Below are 17,292 nucleotides of genomic sequence, written 5' to 3'. Positions count from 1 at the left end.
GCTTATAAATAAGATCTTAGAATAGTCGAGACAGGAATATCTTAGGCACTGGGCCCTTTGGCAGCTACTGAGTAGAGAAAACAAGAGAAGACAAAGAGACCCTCTCTCCCCTTTTTAGTAGCATTGAGATGCTCGCACAGATAAATTGTTCCCAGTCAACAGACTCCTTTGGGGGAGCAAGAAACTCACAAGGCTATTCCTCTGTTGACCCCCATAAACAACAGTTAAAAATACGAAGTTGTGATTGTGCTGGTCATCTCCTATTGGCTCCTCCAGACCCATCCACCTTTCTCCCACCCTGCTCCATCCTCCAGAGGTTGATGTGTATGGACCTGTATGGGCTTCCTTGCCTATTGGCTTCTAAAATGGATTCAACCAAAGGAAGATAAGAGGAGAACAAAGGTTGGGGTCGTTTATTCCTGCAGTTCCCTTTCTGCCAGGATGCCATGAGTTGGCTGTGCCCCTCTACCGAGGGACCACACAGCTCTATGTTCTGGTAAACCCTCCTCTCTTGCCCCTTCAGATCTCCAATGCTGATGGTTCATGAGTCATCACTCTGACTAGTCTTGGATTACTGCATTTTGACAGGCTTCCTTCACCCGCCCACACCTTTGTAGTCCCTTTGGTGAGTTTTCCTCAAATTACTAAGGTTGAGTGTAATCTGTTTCCACTTTCTTGCCAGGGTCCTGACTGATACAGTTATCAGTGTGCTTTTGCATTAGCAAGCACTCAACATTTTTAAGATTTTCATTTTCAACTTTTCTACTACAGGAGCCACTAACCTATGCCCAACAGTCAGTGCCAAAGGCTGCTGCAGAGTAAAAGAAAAAAGCAAAATATTCTTCAATGCACCAGGCACTAATCTGAGTACTTTATGTGAATTAAATTATCTAATCCTCAAAACAACCCCACAAGGTATGTACTATTATTAACCTCACTTTACAGATGAGGAAACAAGAGAGGCAAAAGGAGTGTACAGAAAGAAAGATGAGGTGAGAGTAAGATCATACAGTTCAACAAGATAAAATATCAGGGCTCCTTTTGTGTGTGTTTTTTTTTTTTAAAAACAGAAGCCATCAAGTGATCTGAAGAAAGGAAATTAACAGTTTTGACTGCCAAGCACGGTGACCATCCCCTTCATATCCATGATCTTACTGGTCTCCACAACAGTCCTTTCCTATGAGGGAAATATTTGAATCCCCATTTTGCAGGTAATGAAACGGAGGCTGCGGGGCGCACTGCATTGACTGAGCCAGCAGGTGGTGCTCCACCAGGTGCGTCTGACTAGCCTGTGAGGGTGTTCAAGCCCCAGGCAGCTGCCACTAAAGAGCTACATGGAGGACTAAAGAAAGAAGATACAGTTTTAGCTCACTGTGTCTTCATGAAGTGGTAACAATGTAGGTCTGCTGTCTTTCACTTGCATTACCATCATCGACTAGCAGGTCAAAACAGAGAAGTAAGACTCAAGGAATTATTAAAGGCTCCTTTTTGTCCAGAATTGCCCTTGACTCTTATCTCTTCCTTTCCATAGCCATTCAGCCTCCAGTATTGTCAGCGCTGGAAAAAATCTCTCAAACCTACCACCTTTATCCCATTCCACTGCCGACCCCAATTTTAGATTCCTATATTCCCCTCTTGGAGGTCGCAAGCACTTCCAAAGGGTTTTCCTATCATATACTTTCCTTGTTTCCAGCTTATTTTCCAGGTGGCAGCCAGAGGCAGCATCTGAAAGCCCAGCTGCAGGCCCCTCCCCACTGAGTGACTTCTGGTGCCTCCCAGCCACATAATCCAGGAACCCAGGCTCCACAGCTGGGATCCAGACTCTTTCGTAACAGCCTCCCTCAGCACTCCTGACTCTCACTTCAAACACTACCCAGCCCCTGGCCTTTGCCTGGACACGCACTGCACTGGCCCTGCAGTGGGGTCTGCCCAGAATGAATGCTTTCCTTCCTGCCCTACTCCTTCACCGACTGAATTCCTAAACTTCCCCTTCTTGAAACAACAGCTCAAATGCATCTCCTGGATTCAGTCCTGTCTGGTTTCCTCCCCACCCCTCTCGCCTGCACAGCATGGCATGTCCTTCACCTGCAGAACTGATCATTTATAGAGACAGCTTCAGTAGGAGACAATGGAAGGCGAGAGACCTCAAGCATAGAGAATGTCTGCTCTTGATGCCCCCCAAGAAGCTGGCATATAGGAAGCACCTCACAACCCTGCTCAAGTGGAATCTAAGTGACAACTGTGATTGTAAAGACAGAGCAGTGATGTGTAAGAGAGGAATGGAGGAGAGTGAGGAAAGGAGGTAATGTGGAGGTAAATAGGCTGCTGCCTTTCTGGCAAATGTTACAAAAAGCTGAATTTACAGCCAACTGGAAATTATGTTTATTGGAATATGGAATATGTTGAGTTTAAGGCAGCAACTCAGGTTACAGCTGCTTCACCTACTTTTCTTTCATCAACCCAGTCAGTCCAGGCAAACTCTTAATGAGCCTTCCTCTGCTAAAGACAGAGGAACATCATAAAGCATTCAAATGATGCAAAATTCAAAATGCACTACAGAATGTAGTTTGTAAAATACTCTGCCTTTACGATTGATTCATTTACTTCTGGCAACAGGAGATTTTAGAAAAAGATGCATGTTCTGATACAATGAGAAGGAAACCCACTTACCAATACAGTAGCCGGTTGTCATCTTGATTTCAAAGAGTGCGATGCTGGATGTATTTCCATGTCCTAGCACACCTTCTATTAAAATCTGCACAACACATGAGGCAGAAGGGAGTTAGACTTTAAAACACCATGTGTCCATTTTTAGTATTTCATCTACTAGTCAGAAGCTCTTCAGCAATTCAAGGCAAAATGAGATTGTTTGTCTCAGTTCGTTGCTGTTGGATACTAATCCCATGATGGACTTTACTGAAAGAAGGCAAGTGTGTGCGTGTGCATGTGTGTACACCAACTCACACATATATTCTCAGAACTTTGAGGTGAGCAAGGTATCCAGTAAGAGCTCAGTTGTCTTCCAGTCAGTTGCCTTCCACTGGAACCCCAGCCACCACCTTCTCCCGCACCTGTGGTGACACCAGTTGGCTGCAGATGGAAAGGAGACTTAGGTCCCTGGGCAAGTCCATTCTAAGCATGGCTAGGAACTGAAGGCAGAGTCCTCAGAGGGGGAAAAAAATCCCTTGGAAGAGGAGGCAGGTATGGCAATTTGATCAGTGGTGGGGCGGATCTTTGCATGAATGGAAGAGGCTCAAAACTCAGTTCAACTTGTAGTTTCTATATTGATGAAAATTTGATAATTTTACACAAAGAAGAGAGATTTTTTTGCTTCAGTAGTATCCGACTCTGTGCAACCCTATTGACTATAGCCCACCAGGCTCCTCTGTCTATGGGATTCTCCAGGCAAACATACTAGAGTGGGTTGCCGTGCTCTCCTCCCAGGGATGTTCCCAACCCAGGGATCAAACCCAGGTCTCCTGCATTGCAGGTGGATTCTTTATCATCTGAGTCACCAGGGAAGCCCCAAAGAATAGGGAGAAGCATAACAATTTATGTGGCTGATTTCAAGCACTGTTTACCTTGGGTCTTCCTTCTGAAAATATTTGCCTTTCCTTATGTGATTTTAGTCCAGTATTTTGCAGCTATTCTGGTAGATATCAGGTGTGATATACTGTTGGGGAGACACTTTATAATAGGGAACTCAGACCTCCAGTGCTTCTTCCCTCAATCCACCCTGCTGTCTGATGGGAGGACTATATGCAGATATGAAATGTAGAGTACTGTATTCCAAAGCTTGTTGAGGAAGAAGAGATTTGGGATAAGGAATTGAAAAGGGGATTAGAAATGGAGAAAGTTTTCTGGAAGCCTCCGCTTTGTCTCCCATGACAAGTTCTCACTAAATATCATACTTCATGGCCAACTGAGTCCAAGCTTCATCCTCCTTCCTGCTCCAATCTACATCCAACTTTCTGTTACATTCTCTACCTTACTTTCCCAATACTTTTGATGGAACAACTTTCATCTTTGAAATCAGAACATGTCCTTTAAATATCTTTCCTCTTTCAATGTATTTTCATTTTTTTAAATCATAGTTACTGTTTTGTTAAAAAATTATAGCAAAGGAAGCATTAGGAAGACAACACAAACATAAACACACAACTTAGGAGAATGAAACAAAATTATAAGAAATGAGAATACTCCCTAAAGCCCATTGGAAAATAAATATTCATTGAAGAGGTTGGTTTAAGCCCTATTTAGATTCTTACACAAATCCCATTTAAATAGACAGAAAACAAATCTGGGAAGAAACTCTTCTAAAGAATAAACAATATTAATTTCCACTACTAATGTTTTTCTGTGATGCAGCTCCTTCAAAATGCCACATCCTAACACAGGAGATAACGAACTGCAATGAATGGCAGAAGTTTTCATAAGACCTCAGAATAGTATAACGTCAAACACTAAGCCTGCATCTACATTTTTTCTACCTTGAATTTTTGGGAACTATTTTGCAAATCCAAGCTGGCTATGAGCCAGCTGTCTGAAGGCTCCTTGGCTGACCAAAACAAACGATCGAAGCTTTCATCTTCAAATCTCATGTAGAGGTTCAGCCGGCTGGGATCTGATGGTGACCCTGAAGATGTGGCTATCTGGTAGACCAATCGGAGGCAGCTCCATTCTTCAGCCTGCAGATCAGGACTCAGCAGCACGGCTTTCTCCCCTTGCTTGGCAAAGGAGGTGTCCACATAAATATAATGGCCTAGAAGAGAAGGGGACCCAGGGAAGAAATCAATCTTCTGCTTGTGACTCAGGAAAATGCACAACTGCAGTCCAGTAAACCTGAGGCAGACACAGCCAGCACATGCATTAGGTGGGCCCACTAAACGTTGCCTGAACACTGGGTCTCTGCTTCTGGTGAGAAATTAGAAGGTCTGGTGACACGGAGGCTACTTTCACACAACAGCAGCAGCCCAGAGCTCAGCAGTGCTGCCTCGTTAGAGCTGGCCTGTGGGCTCTGTTTGCCATTATCCCCACTTTCCCTATCACCTCCTGACCTTGAAGCCAAATATCTGGTGCTTGCTAGTACCTCCCATCACCTTGTAACAGGCCCATATCTAGCACACCGCTTTCATCTCCCTGGCCCCCACAGGCATATGAGTTTGAGAAGCCAGGCTAAGGAGCTTCTGAATCTGGAGGAGCAGTATTCCTCTACTGGAGTCAGAATACCTTGGTGGGTTCCCTCCCCTTCCATCGATCCCCTCGTACCTAATGATTCAATCTGTATCTAACGTGCCTCATTATATTAAATGGATTTGGTTACTTCAAACTTGGGGCCCAAGCAGAAAAAAATTTATCACAAGCTAATTTTCAATTAGTATAGAACTCTCCTTCTCTGGGTCAGGAAGATCCCTTGCAAAAGGGAATCGCTACCCGTTCCAGTATTCTGGCCTGGAGAACTCCTTGGACAGAGGAACCTGGTGAGCTATAGTCCATGGGGTCACAACTGAGTGACTGAAACTTTCACTTTTCTCCTCCTCTAGACTCTTCCTTAATTGAATCTCCTAGTTCTGATAGCTAAATGAGAAAGCACATGTAAAACATGTAGGACAAGCCTTGGAAATCAGCAGAAGCACTGATTATCTCCACCCCCGCCCCCTTGCCCCCTTCCATCTGTCTTCTCCTTCCTGTCCCTCCCATCCCCTTCACCCCTCCTCTTCTCCTTTCCCTCTCTTCACTCCTCCCCCCTGCTCCCTCTCTACTCATTCTCCTGATATTGTCAAGGGCTCCACTGGCTACACTAGGATGTAAAATAGCATTTCTCTGATCAAAAAAGGAGGTTGGAACCAAGAACTCTCACTTGAGCTTTCCAAATCTAACTCTGGCCATTGGCTTCCTGTAGCAATGATCTGATCTGCTGGTGGGTCTTGAGGACCCTCTGCCCTTCTAACCTGCACCCTCATGTTTGTTCAGAGGGTCATGTTTGTTCATGGCCAGCATCTAACATGCAGTCTTGTATATGTGACCACCCACCTTACCCCTTGCATTTGGGACTCCCCAACACTAAATTCTTACTAGAAAGGCCCTAAAAGGCCTCTTTGCTTTTCGTGATGTTCTTCAGCCCCTTCTCCCACACTTGCTTCCCCAAATCTGATCCCAGCCCTCATCCTGTGGTAAGTGCAGACAGGCTAGTGGTAGCTCAGTGGACGGCCATCCTCACAATCAGGACACAGTTAGGGCATTATCTTCAAGGAGCCTCACTTGCCTGCAACAGCTTTCAAGATCAAGATCTATCTCCAGCTGGCAGTCTTCTCAACATAGCAACCACCCACTAGGTGCAAATAGCAACTGCTTCTGGATGCCAACCCAGGCACTCTCTGTGAATAAATCTGGTCCTTGCAGTAATCACCAGCAATACCACTACCTCCTACATACAGCAAACACTCATTATGAACCAGGTGCTGCTCTAAGTGCTTCATATGTATTTATTAAATGTGGGGCCTGTTGGGTTTTGAAGCACTAACTAAGCTGGGCTTTGTACTGTTGCTTCATTGTGACATGAAGGAATGTATAAACACACCCTCCCTGTCCCACTCTGCCACTGCCATAAGGGAAGGGAGTCTAAAAAGACTCGTGGTGGGAGAGGGCAGGGATGGGAATTGAGGGGGCTCCTGAGAGCACTTCAAACCTTTCCCGAGGAAGTAGAGAATTGAAACACGGGGTATAAAAGAGGAAAGAAACAAAGAAAGTCCGTGCTGTGTCCTATGACTCTTTACATCGCCTGCCAACTTGGCTGCCGAACAAGGCCCACTTCTCCCTGGATACTTGCCCAACTTCTCTCCCTCCTGCCTTTCCCCTTCTAGAAGGGAAACAACTCACAGCAGGGGCTCTCAAACTTGAGCTAAGTCACTTGGAGGGCTTGTTCAAACCCAGGTTGCTGGACCCACTCCTTGAGTTTCCAATCCAAGTAGGTCTGGGGTGATGCTGTACTTCTAACAGACCACATTTCTGAAAAGTTCCAGAGAGTGCTGATGCTGCTGGTCTGGGGATCACAACAAAAGAACCGCTGATTTACATATCGGACAGAGAAATAGGACTCACTCTCAGGACACTGCTAATCTATCAAAGAAAGCATGCAAAGGAGGGAGGAAACAGTTTTACTTGGAGGTAAAATTCAGACATATGTAAATGTGTATTATAGGACGCGGAATGAGTACATCTACTGGTGACTATCTTGACTTTTCAGTGAATGCCATAAAAAATCTTTCTCGATATAACCTTTTATCATGTCAGATTTTATTATAAGCATACGCTAATACTCCTCTGTTAAAAACCTTTGAAAGCACACAGTATATAAAATGTATTATTTTAAACACCTTGATATTACAAGAAAGCTAATGCTATTTATTGAGTGATTTTGACATCTTGACCATAAATAATAGCTATGTAAATGATAGGATTTTACATGTAAATTACAGACTTCAAAATCACTCTTAGGTCATGCTGTGTGGATATGTGAATTAGCTGTATTACAATCCATCCAAAGATTTATCCACCCAAGTGATTTTGCAGCCACTCAGTAGAATAGTGCATTTTCCTAGATCAAATAACTAGCCCAATTGCTAACTACCTCCACTACGACTGTCAATCTCAAGTCAGATTTTCTTAATTAATTGTATGCCTAGCTTGGATGTAGCCTCAGAATCCTTTTAAATATAGTGTTCCATATAACTACTACCAATCAATCTGATTTGGGATCTAAGCTGGAACATCCCTGCTTGAGGTCATATCATATCTTGCTGTCATATTAGAGCTAAGTTGAACCAGAAGGAATGTGGCACATTATGAAGACATTTTAGAAAATTAAGAAAGAATGAGGAAGATACTGATATCAGGATGGTGCCCTTCCCTGGACTGCCACTAATAAAACTGCCATTCTAGAACAAACTGATAATGGTTTTGGTGAGTTTCTTACTTTATTAAAAACAATCTTTTCAATAAACAGATGGGGCCTAATCAAACTTACAAGCTTTTGCACAGCAAAGGAAATGATAAACAAAAAGATAACCTATAGAATGAGAGAAAGTATTTGCAAACAATGCACTGGAACAAGGGCTTAATTTCCAAAATATACAAACAACTCATACAACTCAACAACAACAACAAACAACCCAATCGAAAAATGGGCAGAAGACCTAAATAGACATTTCTCCAAAGAAGACATATAGACAGCCAATAGGCACGTGAACAGGCGCTCAACATCACTAATTATTAGAGAAGTGAAAATCAAAACTCCAATGAGGTACCACCTCACACCAATGAGAGACATTATTAAAATGTCTACAAATAGCTAATGCTGGAGAGGGTGTGGAGGAAATGGAATGTTCCTACACTGCTGGTGGGAATGGAAGCTGGTGCAGCCACTATGGAAAACAGCATGAAGAGTCCTCAAAAAAACCAAAAACAGAATTACCAATATGATCCAGCAATTGCACTCCAGGTCATATATCTAGACAAAACTGTAATTCAAAAAGATACATGTGCTCTTATATTCATAGCAGCACTATTCACAATAGCCAAGACATGGAATTAAGCTAAATGTCCATCAGCAGATGAATGGATAAAAAAGGTGTGGTACATATATACAATGGAAATAATTACTCAGCCATAAAAAGAATGAAATAATGCCATTTGCAGCAACATGGATATAACTAGCCATGATCATACTAAGTGAAGTAAGTCAGAAAGAGAAAGACAAATATCATATGCTATCACTTATATGTGGTGATATGGTAAATATTTTAAAATATGGTAAATATTTGGTAAAAATACGGTAAATATTTTTTCCCATTCATAGTTTTTCATTTCGCATTCTTAATGGTATTCTTTGAAGTACACACTTTTTCATTTTGATGAAGTCCAGTTTTTCTTATTTTTCCTTTGTGTGTGCTTTTGGTGTCATGACTAGGAAGACATTGTCTAATTTAAGGTCATGAAGGTTTACAACTCTGTTTTCTTCTAAGAGTTTTATAGTTTTAGCTCTTCAGGTCTTTGATCTATTTTGAGTTGATTTTTGCTCATCGAATTGTCTTGGCATTTGTGCTGAAAATCAATTGAGCATAGATGTAGAAGTTTATTTCTGAGCTCTCAATTCTATTACATATGGATTACGTCTATCCTTCTGCTCTACCACATAGTCTCGCTTACTATAGCTTTGTGGTAGTTTTGAAACTGAGCAGTGTGAGCCTTCTGACTTTATTCTTCTTTTTCCAGACTGTTCTGAGTATTCTGGGTCCCTCGCATTTCCATGTGCATCTAAAGATCAGGATAGGAATAGAGTAAGTTAAAATACACACGAGTTTCAGTGTCCTTGCTGATATTCAGTTGTTTTTCTTGAATAAATGCTCCCAAATATTGCAAGTCTTTGGTTAATTTCAAGTTCTTAAAAAGCTGCTTTTGACAATTGTTGCCAGTGCTTCCATCGCTTTTGTGGGGAGAGGATTTTCTGAAGTCCTTACTCTACCATTCCTACAGACACCACTCCCTTTCCCAACTCTTTTAACCATTGGAAGAGAAACAAGTAAGACAAAGGCAAAGGATGGCAGAAATCACATGTGGACAGGGCTGTTGATTGTGACGCATGGGGGCGAAGGGTCTGGGGGAGATTTAGTAGCCACAGTGTTAAAAACATGATGATAGGAAGAGAGGGAAGGATCTTTTTCAAACACAGCTACTTAGGTAATTTGATCTAATTTATGAGACAGTTATTGGAAATGAGAAAATCTTTATAAGGGGTCAGAAGAGGGCCATAAACTTCCAAATAGATTCTTAAAAAGTAGGACAGCAATTAAAACCAGTAATTAAACTATTTTGCCAAAATGGTTAGGTTCCATATGCCTCAAGGGTCTGAATGTGTCTTCTAGTCACATGCAGGCATTAGAAAACAAAAGAAAAGGCTTCTCGGTTTCAGTGAAGGCAGACTAAAGACCTGATTTTGAGGTTATGCCCCAAAGCTAGACATATCTGCATGGTTTGAGTTCAATGTATTATTAATGACTTCTAACAGCCAAGGCACAGTGTGATGGGTCTAAATCCCAGGCAATCACTATGGGAGACTTCTTGGTAACCCTTGCAGTTCTTTTTGCTAATGAATGTGCTGTCATTCAGATGTAAAGACCATGGTGGGGTGATCATATGGTACAGTGGACCCCACCCAGGATTTGCATAACTTTGGCTTAAAATTTCATCATGCATATGCTAACTGTATCATCAATTCTTTGTCTACAAAATGAGAATAATAAACAGGGAAGTCCTATTACATAGACATTCAATATTTGAGAAATCACTCAATCTACTTAGAAAAAGACAAACCAACAAAAAAAATCCAATCACTGCAATACATACTTACTTGTATGAAATAAGTTTTTTATATGAATAGCCACTAAGTGGAACTTATGTATTTCAACACAAAAAGGAAAATCAGCTGTGTTGTACATAAAAATGGTAATAATATATAGAAAATCATGTACACTACATTCCATCTGTAATTTAAGGAATTTTCAAGGGCAATTTTGATGGTATTTCATTTTTATTTTTAATGCTTACTTTAGAATACAACGGAGAAGGCAATGGCACCCACTCCAGTCCTCTTGCCTGGAAAATCCCATGGACGGAGGAGCCTGCTAGGCTGCAGTCCATGGGGTGGCTAAGAGTTGGACACGACTGAGCGACTTCACTTTCACTTTTCACTTTCATGCATTGAAGAAGGAAATGGCAACCCACTCCAGTGTTCTTGCCTGGAGAATCCCAGGGACAGGGGAGCCTGGTAGGCTGCCGTCTATGGGGTCACACAGAGTCGGACACGACTGAAGTGAATTAGCATAGCATAGCATTAGAATACAAAGCTCAGGTGAGAAATGACTTCATATCTACAGAGTTGTGAGAACCTGATGAAAATGGCATGTATAAAAATGCTTTGTAAAGTGTAATGTTAATTGTTAATTATTTCTCTTATTATCAGGAAGGAGTCCTTTAGTTGTTCCAGAGATAGAAATTTCTATTGTCTTCTTTTTTCCATTATGGTTCAGAGATGCTATTTATTCAGGTAACAGACCAGCAGCACATTCACAGTGCTGATGTGAGAACAATCTTCATTTACTTCATCTTAATTGACTTTTTGGTGCTGAAATCTATACCTTTGTCCTCTTGAGTACTGGGGTTCTTCCGGCTGCCCATCCTCAGCAGTTCCCTTCCTCGCAGCTAAGCCCCACCTTGCTCTCACCCAGGCTTAACCACCATCTGAAGTACTGATAGAATTCAATATATTTACCCCTAGTATGATTCTGGCTGAAACCTCTGGTGACCCAGGTTTGATAATGATGCCTACTTCTCTATTTGTTTAGCTCTCAGCATCTTGCATGTCTAAGGCAAGGACACTGCCTTCTTTTTGGCAGCTTCCTTCCCAGGGCTGAAGTCCAGTCCCTGACCTAAGGCAAGGATCTTCTTGCCAGATTTCCTGAATGCCTTACTGCCTGCCCATCTGGACTGGGCCCTGTCTGTGGAAGCAGAGTGCTTAACACTTGGTGGTTATCACCCCAGCCAGATGTTGGTTGAAATCCCAATTATACTACTTACAAATCATGTCACTTTCAGCCAGTCACATTTGCTGTCTGAGACACTTTCTTCACTGGTAAAATGAGGATGCTAAAATACTGACTTTGCAGAGTTTTACAAAAGATTATATAAGATAAGTAAAGCTCTTAGCACAGTGCCCAAGGGCATGTGATAAGTGTTTAATAAAATGTTAGGTCTTATTTTTCCAAATGTTTGACCAGCATGATTTTCCTGATGGCTAGCCCATCTCATTATCTCATATTGGACTTACTTGATATTAACTGCTACTAGCTCTGCCTGCTGCCCTTCGTCTTGCCCTTCTGACATCGGTTTCTGCCCACTATTCCAAAGATCTATATGCATCTGTATTCATTCTCCTTAGTGCCTGCTCTATTCCTCTGGGCACAACTTTTTCTACGTCCCAGCTCCTCCCAGTCTGTCCTGTCCCATTGCCGAACTATGCTATCTGTTGACAATCATCTTTATACTCCACCAGCTGATCAAAGCAGCCTGGACAATAATACATGCAAAGCATCTGGCAAATGCTCATAAAGTATTTTGCAAAGAACCCGATTCCTATCATGGTAAGAGGAGGCTTCCAAGTAATTGCATCCTCAATTATGTATAAGCCATCAGTTTATATTTTGAAGGAATCTTGCTTTCTTTGCACATCAAAGACTTTTCAAAAATTAAAAAGTATAGAAAATGCAATGGGCATAGGGGTTCCCCAAAACAGCTGATTGTGCTATTAGAAAATAGATGTCATAGCATTCACCAAATGTAGAAATCTGTATTAAATAGTTGTTAATCAATCAAATTGATAATAATTTATAAATGTACTGGTTACCTCTGGCAGAAGAATGTTTTGTTTTGAAAATCTCTAAGAAAAATCGCAAATTTCTATGACTACATAAAAATAGTCTTATCCTCTGTTTGAAGTTTCCAATTTTACTATTATCCTCTAGTTTATTTAGTAAATCACTATGAATATAATTTTGATCGTATGAAAATGAAGACAGCTTTCAAGAAATCATCTTAAATCATCTGTTAACAATCAAAGATTCAAAGGGAACTAATACTCATTGAGCTGTAGGCATTAGGTTCTCAACATAAGAGAGGTTCTTCTCTTTTAATCCTGATGAATGATCCTGTCACGTGGGAGTTACCACTTTACAGGGGAGGAAACAGATACTCACAAAGGCTAATTGAGCAGTCCAAGGTCACAGCTAGTAAATGAAGGTTTGGCCCCAAGTCTACTTGATTACCTCAGGTCCATACTGTTTCCAAATACTTTCTTGTATGCTCTATTAATTTATCTATTTACAATTGTATCAATCTTCCTACGGCAGGAGAGCAAAGTTTCCCTCCTTTTCCTTACTCCGAGATCCTGAAGGTGTGGATGCTTTTATATGGAAGCCTATAGGCAGGAGAAGAAGGGGATGACAGAGGATAAGTTGGTTGGATGACATCCCCAAATCAATGGACATAAGGTTGAGCAAGCTCGGGTAGTTGGTGATGGACTGTGAGACCTGGTGTACTGCAGTCCATGGGGTCGCAAAGAATCAGACACAACCGAGCGACTGAACTGAACTGAACTGATAGGCTTTTCTACACAACGGTTCCTGTCGATAACACAACAAGCAGATTCAATTTTCTATCACATTGCCTCACATCTGAAATAGTTATAAATACATACTTTTCTAAAATTTCTAAAATTAGGGTATGCCTTGTATTTGATCTGCAGTAGGGCCCCTTTCCCCTACCAAAAGGGTGTTAACAAATTAATGGTTAGAATTAATGCATACAGAGTAAGTTTTTGCGTCCATACTTTGGTTAGTGATGGTGGACAGAGACCCCACAGTCTTGGGCTCAGAGAACCCTAGGCCATATACCCTAGCAAGTACTGCTGGAAAGTGGGGAATGGGGCAACATGGAAATGAAGAGTTTTCAAGTCACTCAGAATGAGGGCAATACTGACAGATGAGAGAACTATAAGTACAAGGCACAGTCCAGAATTTCAACCCAGTGTCTTAATAAGTATTTACTAACTTGCCTGGAGCAGAAGGCACTGCATGTGCTTCTTATGGGTAATCCATTTCCAGGCTGGATTTGGACCCCTACGTGCCAGACACCAGGGTGCTCTGTGCTGTCCAACATAAAACAAATCCCCCAGATTCCCAATCTCCCTGCTGGGTTAGAAAGAATCTCTCTACAGAGTTTTGCAAGGCACATCTGCTTTCAGTAAATGTTTTGATGGGAATGGCTTCTTTTCTTCCTTCTTTTTTGCCATATGAGGTCCTTAATAATGACAGTTTCAAGAAATTTCTCATTCTCATTCAATAAAACTGAATGAACCCCCTGGATTTTGGTTAGCTTCCATGGATAAGGAGATGAATGAGATTTAAGAAGTATGAGCTTAAATCTAAATCCCCCCAGAAATCAATATACTGAGGGTGGTTGATGGGTAGCACAACTTTATAGGCAGGACCTGCTTCTGAAATGCAATGGAGAGAATAATTGAGAAGTGAGTGCATTTACAGTTCTGTTTTGGTTCCAAGGAGTAAGAAACCCCTCCCAGAATGAAACCTTTCATAGTGCAGTGAAGAGGCTCTCAAGTCGGGGAACATTTCAAATATCACCTTGCTTAAGGAAAAAGGAAAGCCTGCGTTTAAAGAGCAGCATAAAATTGCCACATACAGGCTTCAGTGACATCCTAGCACACAGGCCTGGGGCAGGGCGAACCCTATTCCTTGATGTGGAAACTGACTTTTCAGTTTTCCCAGTATTCGTGTATAAACAAGAATTTGCTCCTCTCACCAAGGGAGCCAGAGCAATGTTTTTTTGACTTCAAACTTTTGTAGCAACTTAACATGTGGGGCTGGAAGGAACCCTGATGTGCAATAGTGACCATGCAAGGCTTTTTCACTGAGGTCACTTTGGATTAAAATTGAAGAAAACTGTGAGGCCCAGTACAGACCCACTGCACTGTATCACTATCAGTCCTGTCTGTGCTGGTCATGGGAGAAGGCCAGTGGAGGGGGCAGTTAGGATCCCACTTTGTCCTTTAACTTACTCAGCAACTTCTCCCACATGTGGGGAATTTCCACAGGAAGCTTGTGGCTCTTTTTTCAAAGTGGCCCTTAATAAAATCACACTGGGGCAGCATTAACCTCTGGACCCTCCCTCGGTCTTAAAGCACTTTCTCCCTCTGAATTCCTTGACACCTGCTGAAGTAGTTCTGCCCCTACCTCTACTTTTGTGTCCTTTCTGTGGGGTCATCTAGCTTTGTCTGATCTTCAGAGTTTGTACTTCTCCGGGTCTGGGTCTGGTTTCTCTGCTCTGAGGAGTCTTCCTCATTGGGGCAGGAACTGCTAATTGCCCACCCAATATTCATTCTCTCCTTCTTCCTCTCTAGAGAACCATACTCTATGATGGGGCTGCCAATGTGCCCAGCCACGACACTGCTGTTGCCATTCACCCTTGAATGGAGAGGTGGCCAATGACAGTTTTAGAAGGAGATGTAAGAGAAAGTTGTCAGGTGGGGCTTCTGATAAAACTCCTTAAAGAGGGGCTCAGACAGCTGACCTGTCCCTTTTGTCCTCCTCTCTTTCTTCTTCCTGTCTGAAGTGTGGGTGCAAAGGGCTGGAGTGGCAGTGGCCATCGCAAAACCAGGAGGTGCAGAGGTAACCAACTCACCCCAGGTAGCCTGGGAATTTCCTGGTTTTCAAATGGAAAGTCTCATATCCTGAGAACCCCTTCAATCCCAGGCAAACCAACAGAGTTGGTCACCCTACCAGGCGACCCTGAGGATGGAAGCCATTGTAGTGGGCAGGGCAGAAACTCAGAATGAGCTGGATTACTACTCATGTTGCGGAGTCTTATAACCGGTTTAACTTCCTACCTCTGCACTGTTCATTGTGAAAGAGAAAAACAGATCCCAGTTGTAACCACTGTTATCTTTGTTTTTTGTTACAGGCTTCCAAACTACCTGATTCACCACCTCTATGTCTTCCAGAGTAATTTTTATATAAGTGATTCCCAAGTCTAGTTCACCAACTGGATCCCTTATTAACCTCCAGACCCATGCATCTAACTTCCTGTTGGTGTCTCTATTTGTACAAGTCATAAACACAAATGTCTCTCTTCCCTCAAAACCCTGCTCTTCTTCTGTGTTCCAAATTTAAGTGAATGGAGCTCTGACTATCCAATGACCTGACTATAGATGACTGTTGATATCTGACTATCCAATATCAAGAAATCTTAATATTTTCATTGACTCCTTCACCTCCTTCCTTCTCCAAAATTGTATGGATCTTGATGACTTAATTTTGTAAATTTCTCTCAAAGCCATCCATTCCACCAAGTTCCCTCCACTGCTTCAGTTTAGACCATCTTTTATCTAGATTGTTGCAAGAGATTCCCAATAGGTCTCCATGCTTCAGTCAATCTTGCCCCACTAGAATCTGATCTCCACACTGTGTCCAGAGTGTTACTTCCACTGTGCTAAACTGATCATATTACTTTCTGGCCTAAAACACTTGAGGGGTTCCCCACTGGCCTTGATTTACAAGGCCCTGTTTTTCTAACCCTCATATTTAACTACTACACTCTTTTCACAGTCTATACGGCAGACACAGGATTTCTTTTAGTTCCTCTATGCTAAGTTATCACATACTTTCTTGTTTCCAGGCCTCACATGCTTCTCCTTTACTTGCTATGCCTTCCTTCACATGTTCCACTCCATCACCTCCTGCCTCCTTTCCTAGGTCACTACGACGTGTCATTAAGGTCTTAACAGAGTCAAAAAGTATAGTTGTGCAATGTACCACCTAGACAACTGTACACAGTGGTCCTGTTCAATACTGCCTTTGCCAGTAGTCTTTGCTAACCTCCACCTCCAAACTTGTTTAAACGTCTCTTCTAAGTCTTTTTAGTATCAGTATTATAACTTTTATTCTTAATTTTCTGATCACTTGTTGATATTCCTTGCTAGGCTTTAAGCATCTAAGGACATATATCACATCTACCTGGCTCCCAGTAGCTACTTTCTATATTTGGAAATAAGGTAAACTCCTTCCCAGATTTAGTTATGTTTACACATCAAGGACACCTTAAAACTCGTTTTTATTATGGAGGTTTCTCATTAGGTTTGGATTTCATAAATGACTCAGTTTACTATTATTCTGGAAGCTGTGACATTTAATGAGAGTTGTAACTTTACTGGAAACTCCCAGGACACAATATTTTCACATATACTTCCACTGTTAACACTTTCTGAAACACAAATTCTCATTATGTCAAGGTATATAAAGGATTGTTAAAATGCATAATCCTTTGCCTTTCTAGAATGCAGAGTTTATGAGACACATTCAGGAAATGTTTCAGTGTGTACATTTCTAGATTAAAGAGAGCTATAATTTTATTAGCTTCACATTTCAAGGAGTTCCGTAAGTGCAGGGTTCAGCAATACATCAGGAAGTGATGAGGTCAGCATTGCTCAGATGTCTTGAATGCCATTTTGGTTTCCCGTGACAACGGGGAAATTATTCTTATACCCTGACTAACACTGCAAAAGTAGTCTTAAAAGATTACAGAGCATTAAGCCTAGCAAAAAGAAAACAAATGCCAGGAGGCAATCTGCAGTGTAAACAGTACACCCACATTTGAAACCACTACAGC

The 17,292-nt window shown here is 41.9% G+C and overlaps 1 protein-coding gene across 4 annotated transcripts in view; it reads right to left on the bottom strand.

Moving 5' to 3' along the window:
• MAMDC2 (MAM domain containing 2) overlaps positions 1 to 17,292 on the bottom strand; it is a 164,042-nt gene that overhangs the window by 90,692 nt on the left and 56,058 nt on the right. For all 4 annotated transcript variants that reach the window (XR_015169705.1, XR_015169704.1, XM_086415505.1 and 1 more), the window contains exons 3-4: positions 4,491 to 4,762; positions 2,671 to 2,755 (exon numbers count right to left, since the gene is read on the bottom strand). Coding sequence is in view for 2 of the 4 variants with exons in the window: in XM_086415505.1 (XP_086271631.1) it covers positions 2,671 to 2,755; positions 4,491 to 4,762 (357 nt within the window). In the remaining 2 variants the exon portion in view is untranslated. The remainder of the gene's footprint in view (positions 1 to 2,670; positions 2,756 to 4,490; positions 4,763 to 17,292) is intronic.

The sequence above is a fragment of the Bos grunniens genome, chromosome 8 (assembly GCF_055505025.1).
Source record: "Bos grunniens cultivar Pamir isolate PY7600 chromosome 8, Bosgru_T2T1.0, whole genome shotgun sequence".
In the NCBI taxonomy this organism is placed as follows: domain Eukaryota; kingdom Metazoa; phylum Chordata; class Mammalia; order Artiodactyla; family Bovidae; genus Bos; species Bos grunniens.
Note: the sequence above shows the minus strand (reverse complement) of the source record. Positions and strands in the feature narration are given on the sequence as shown.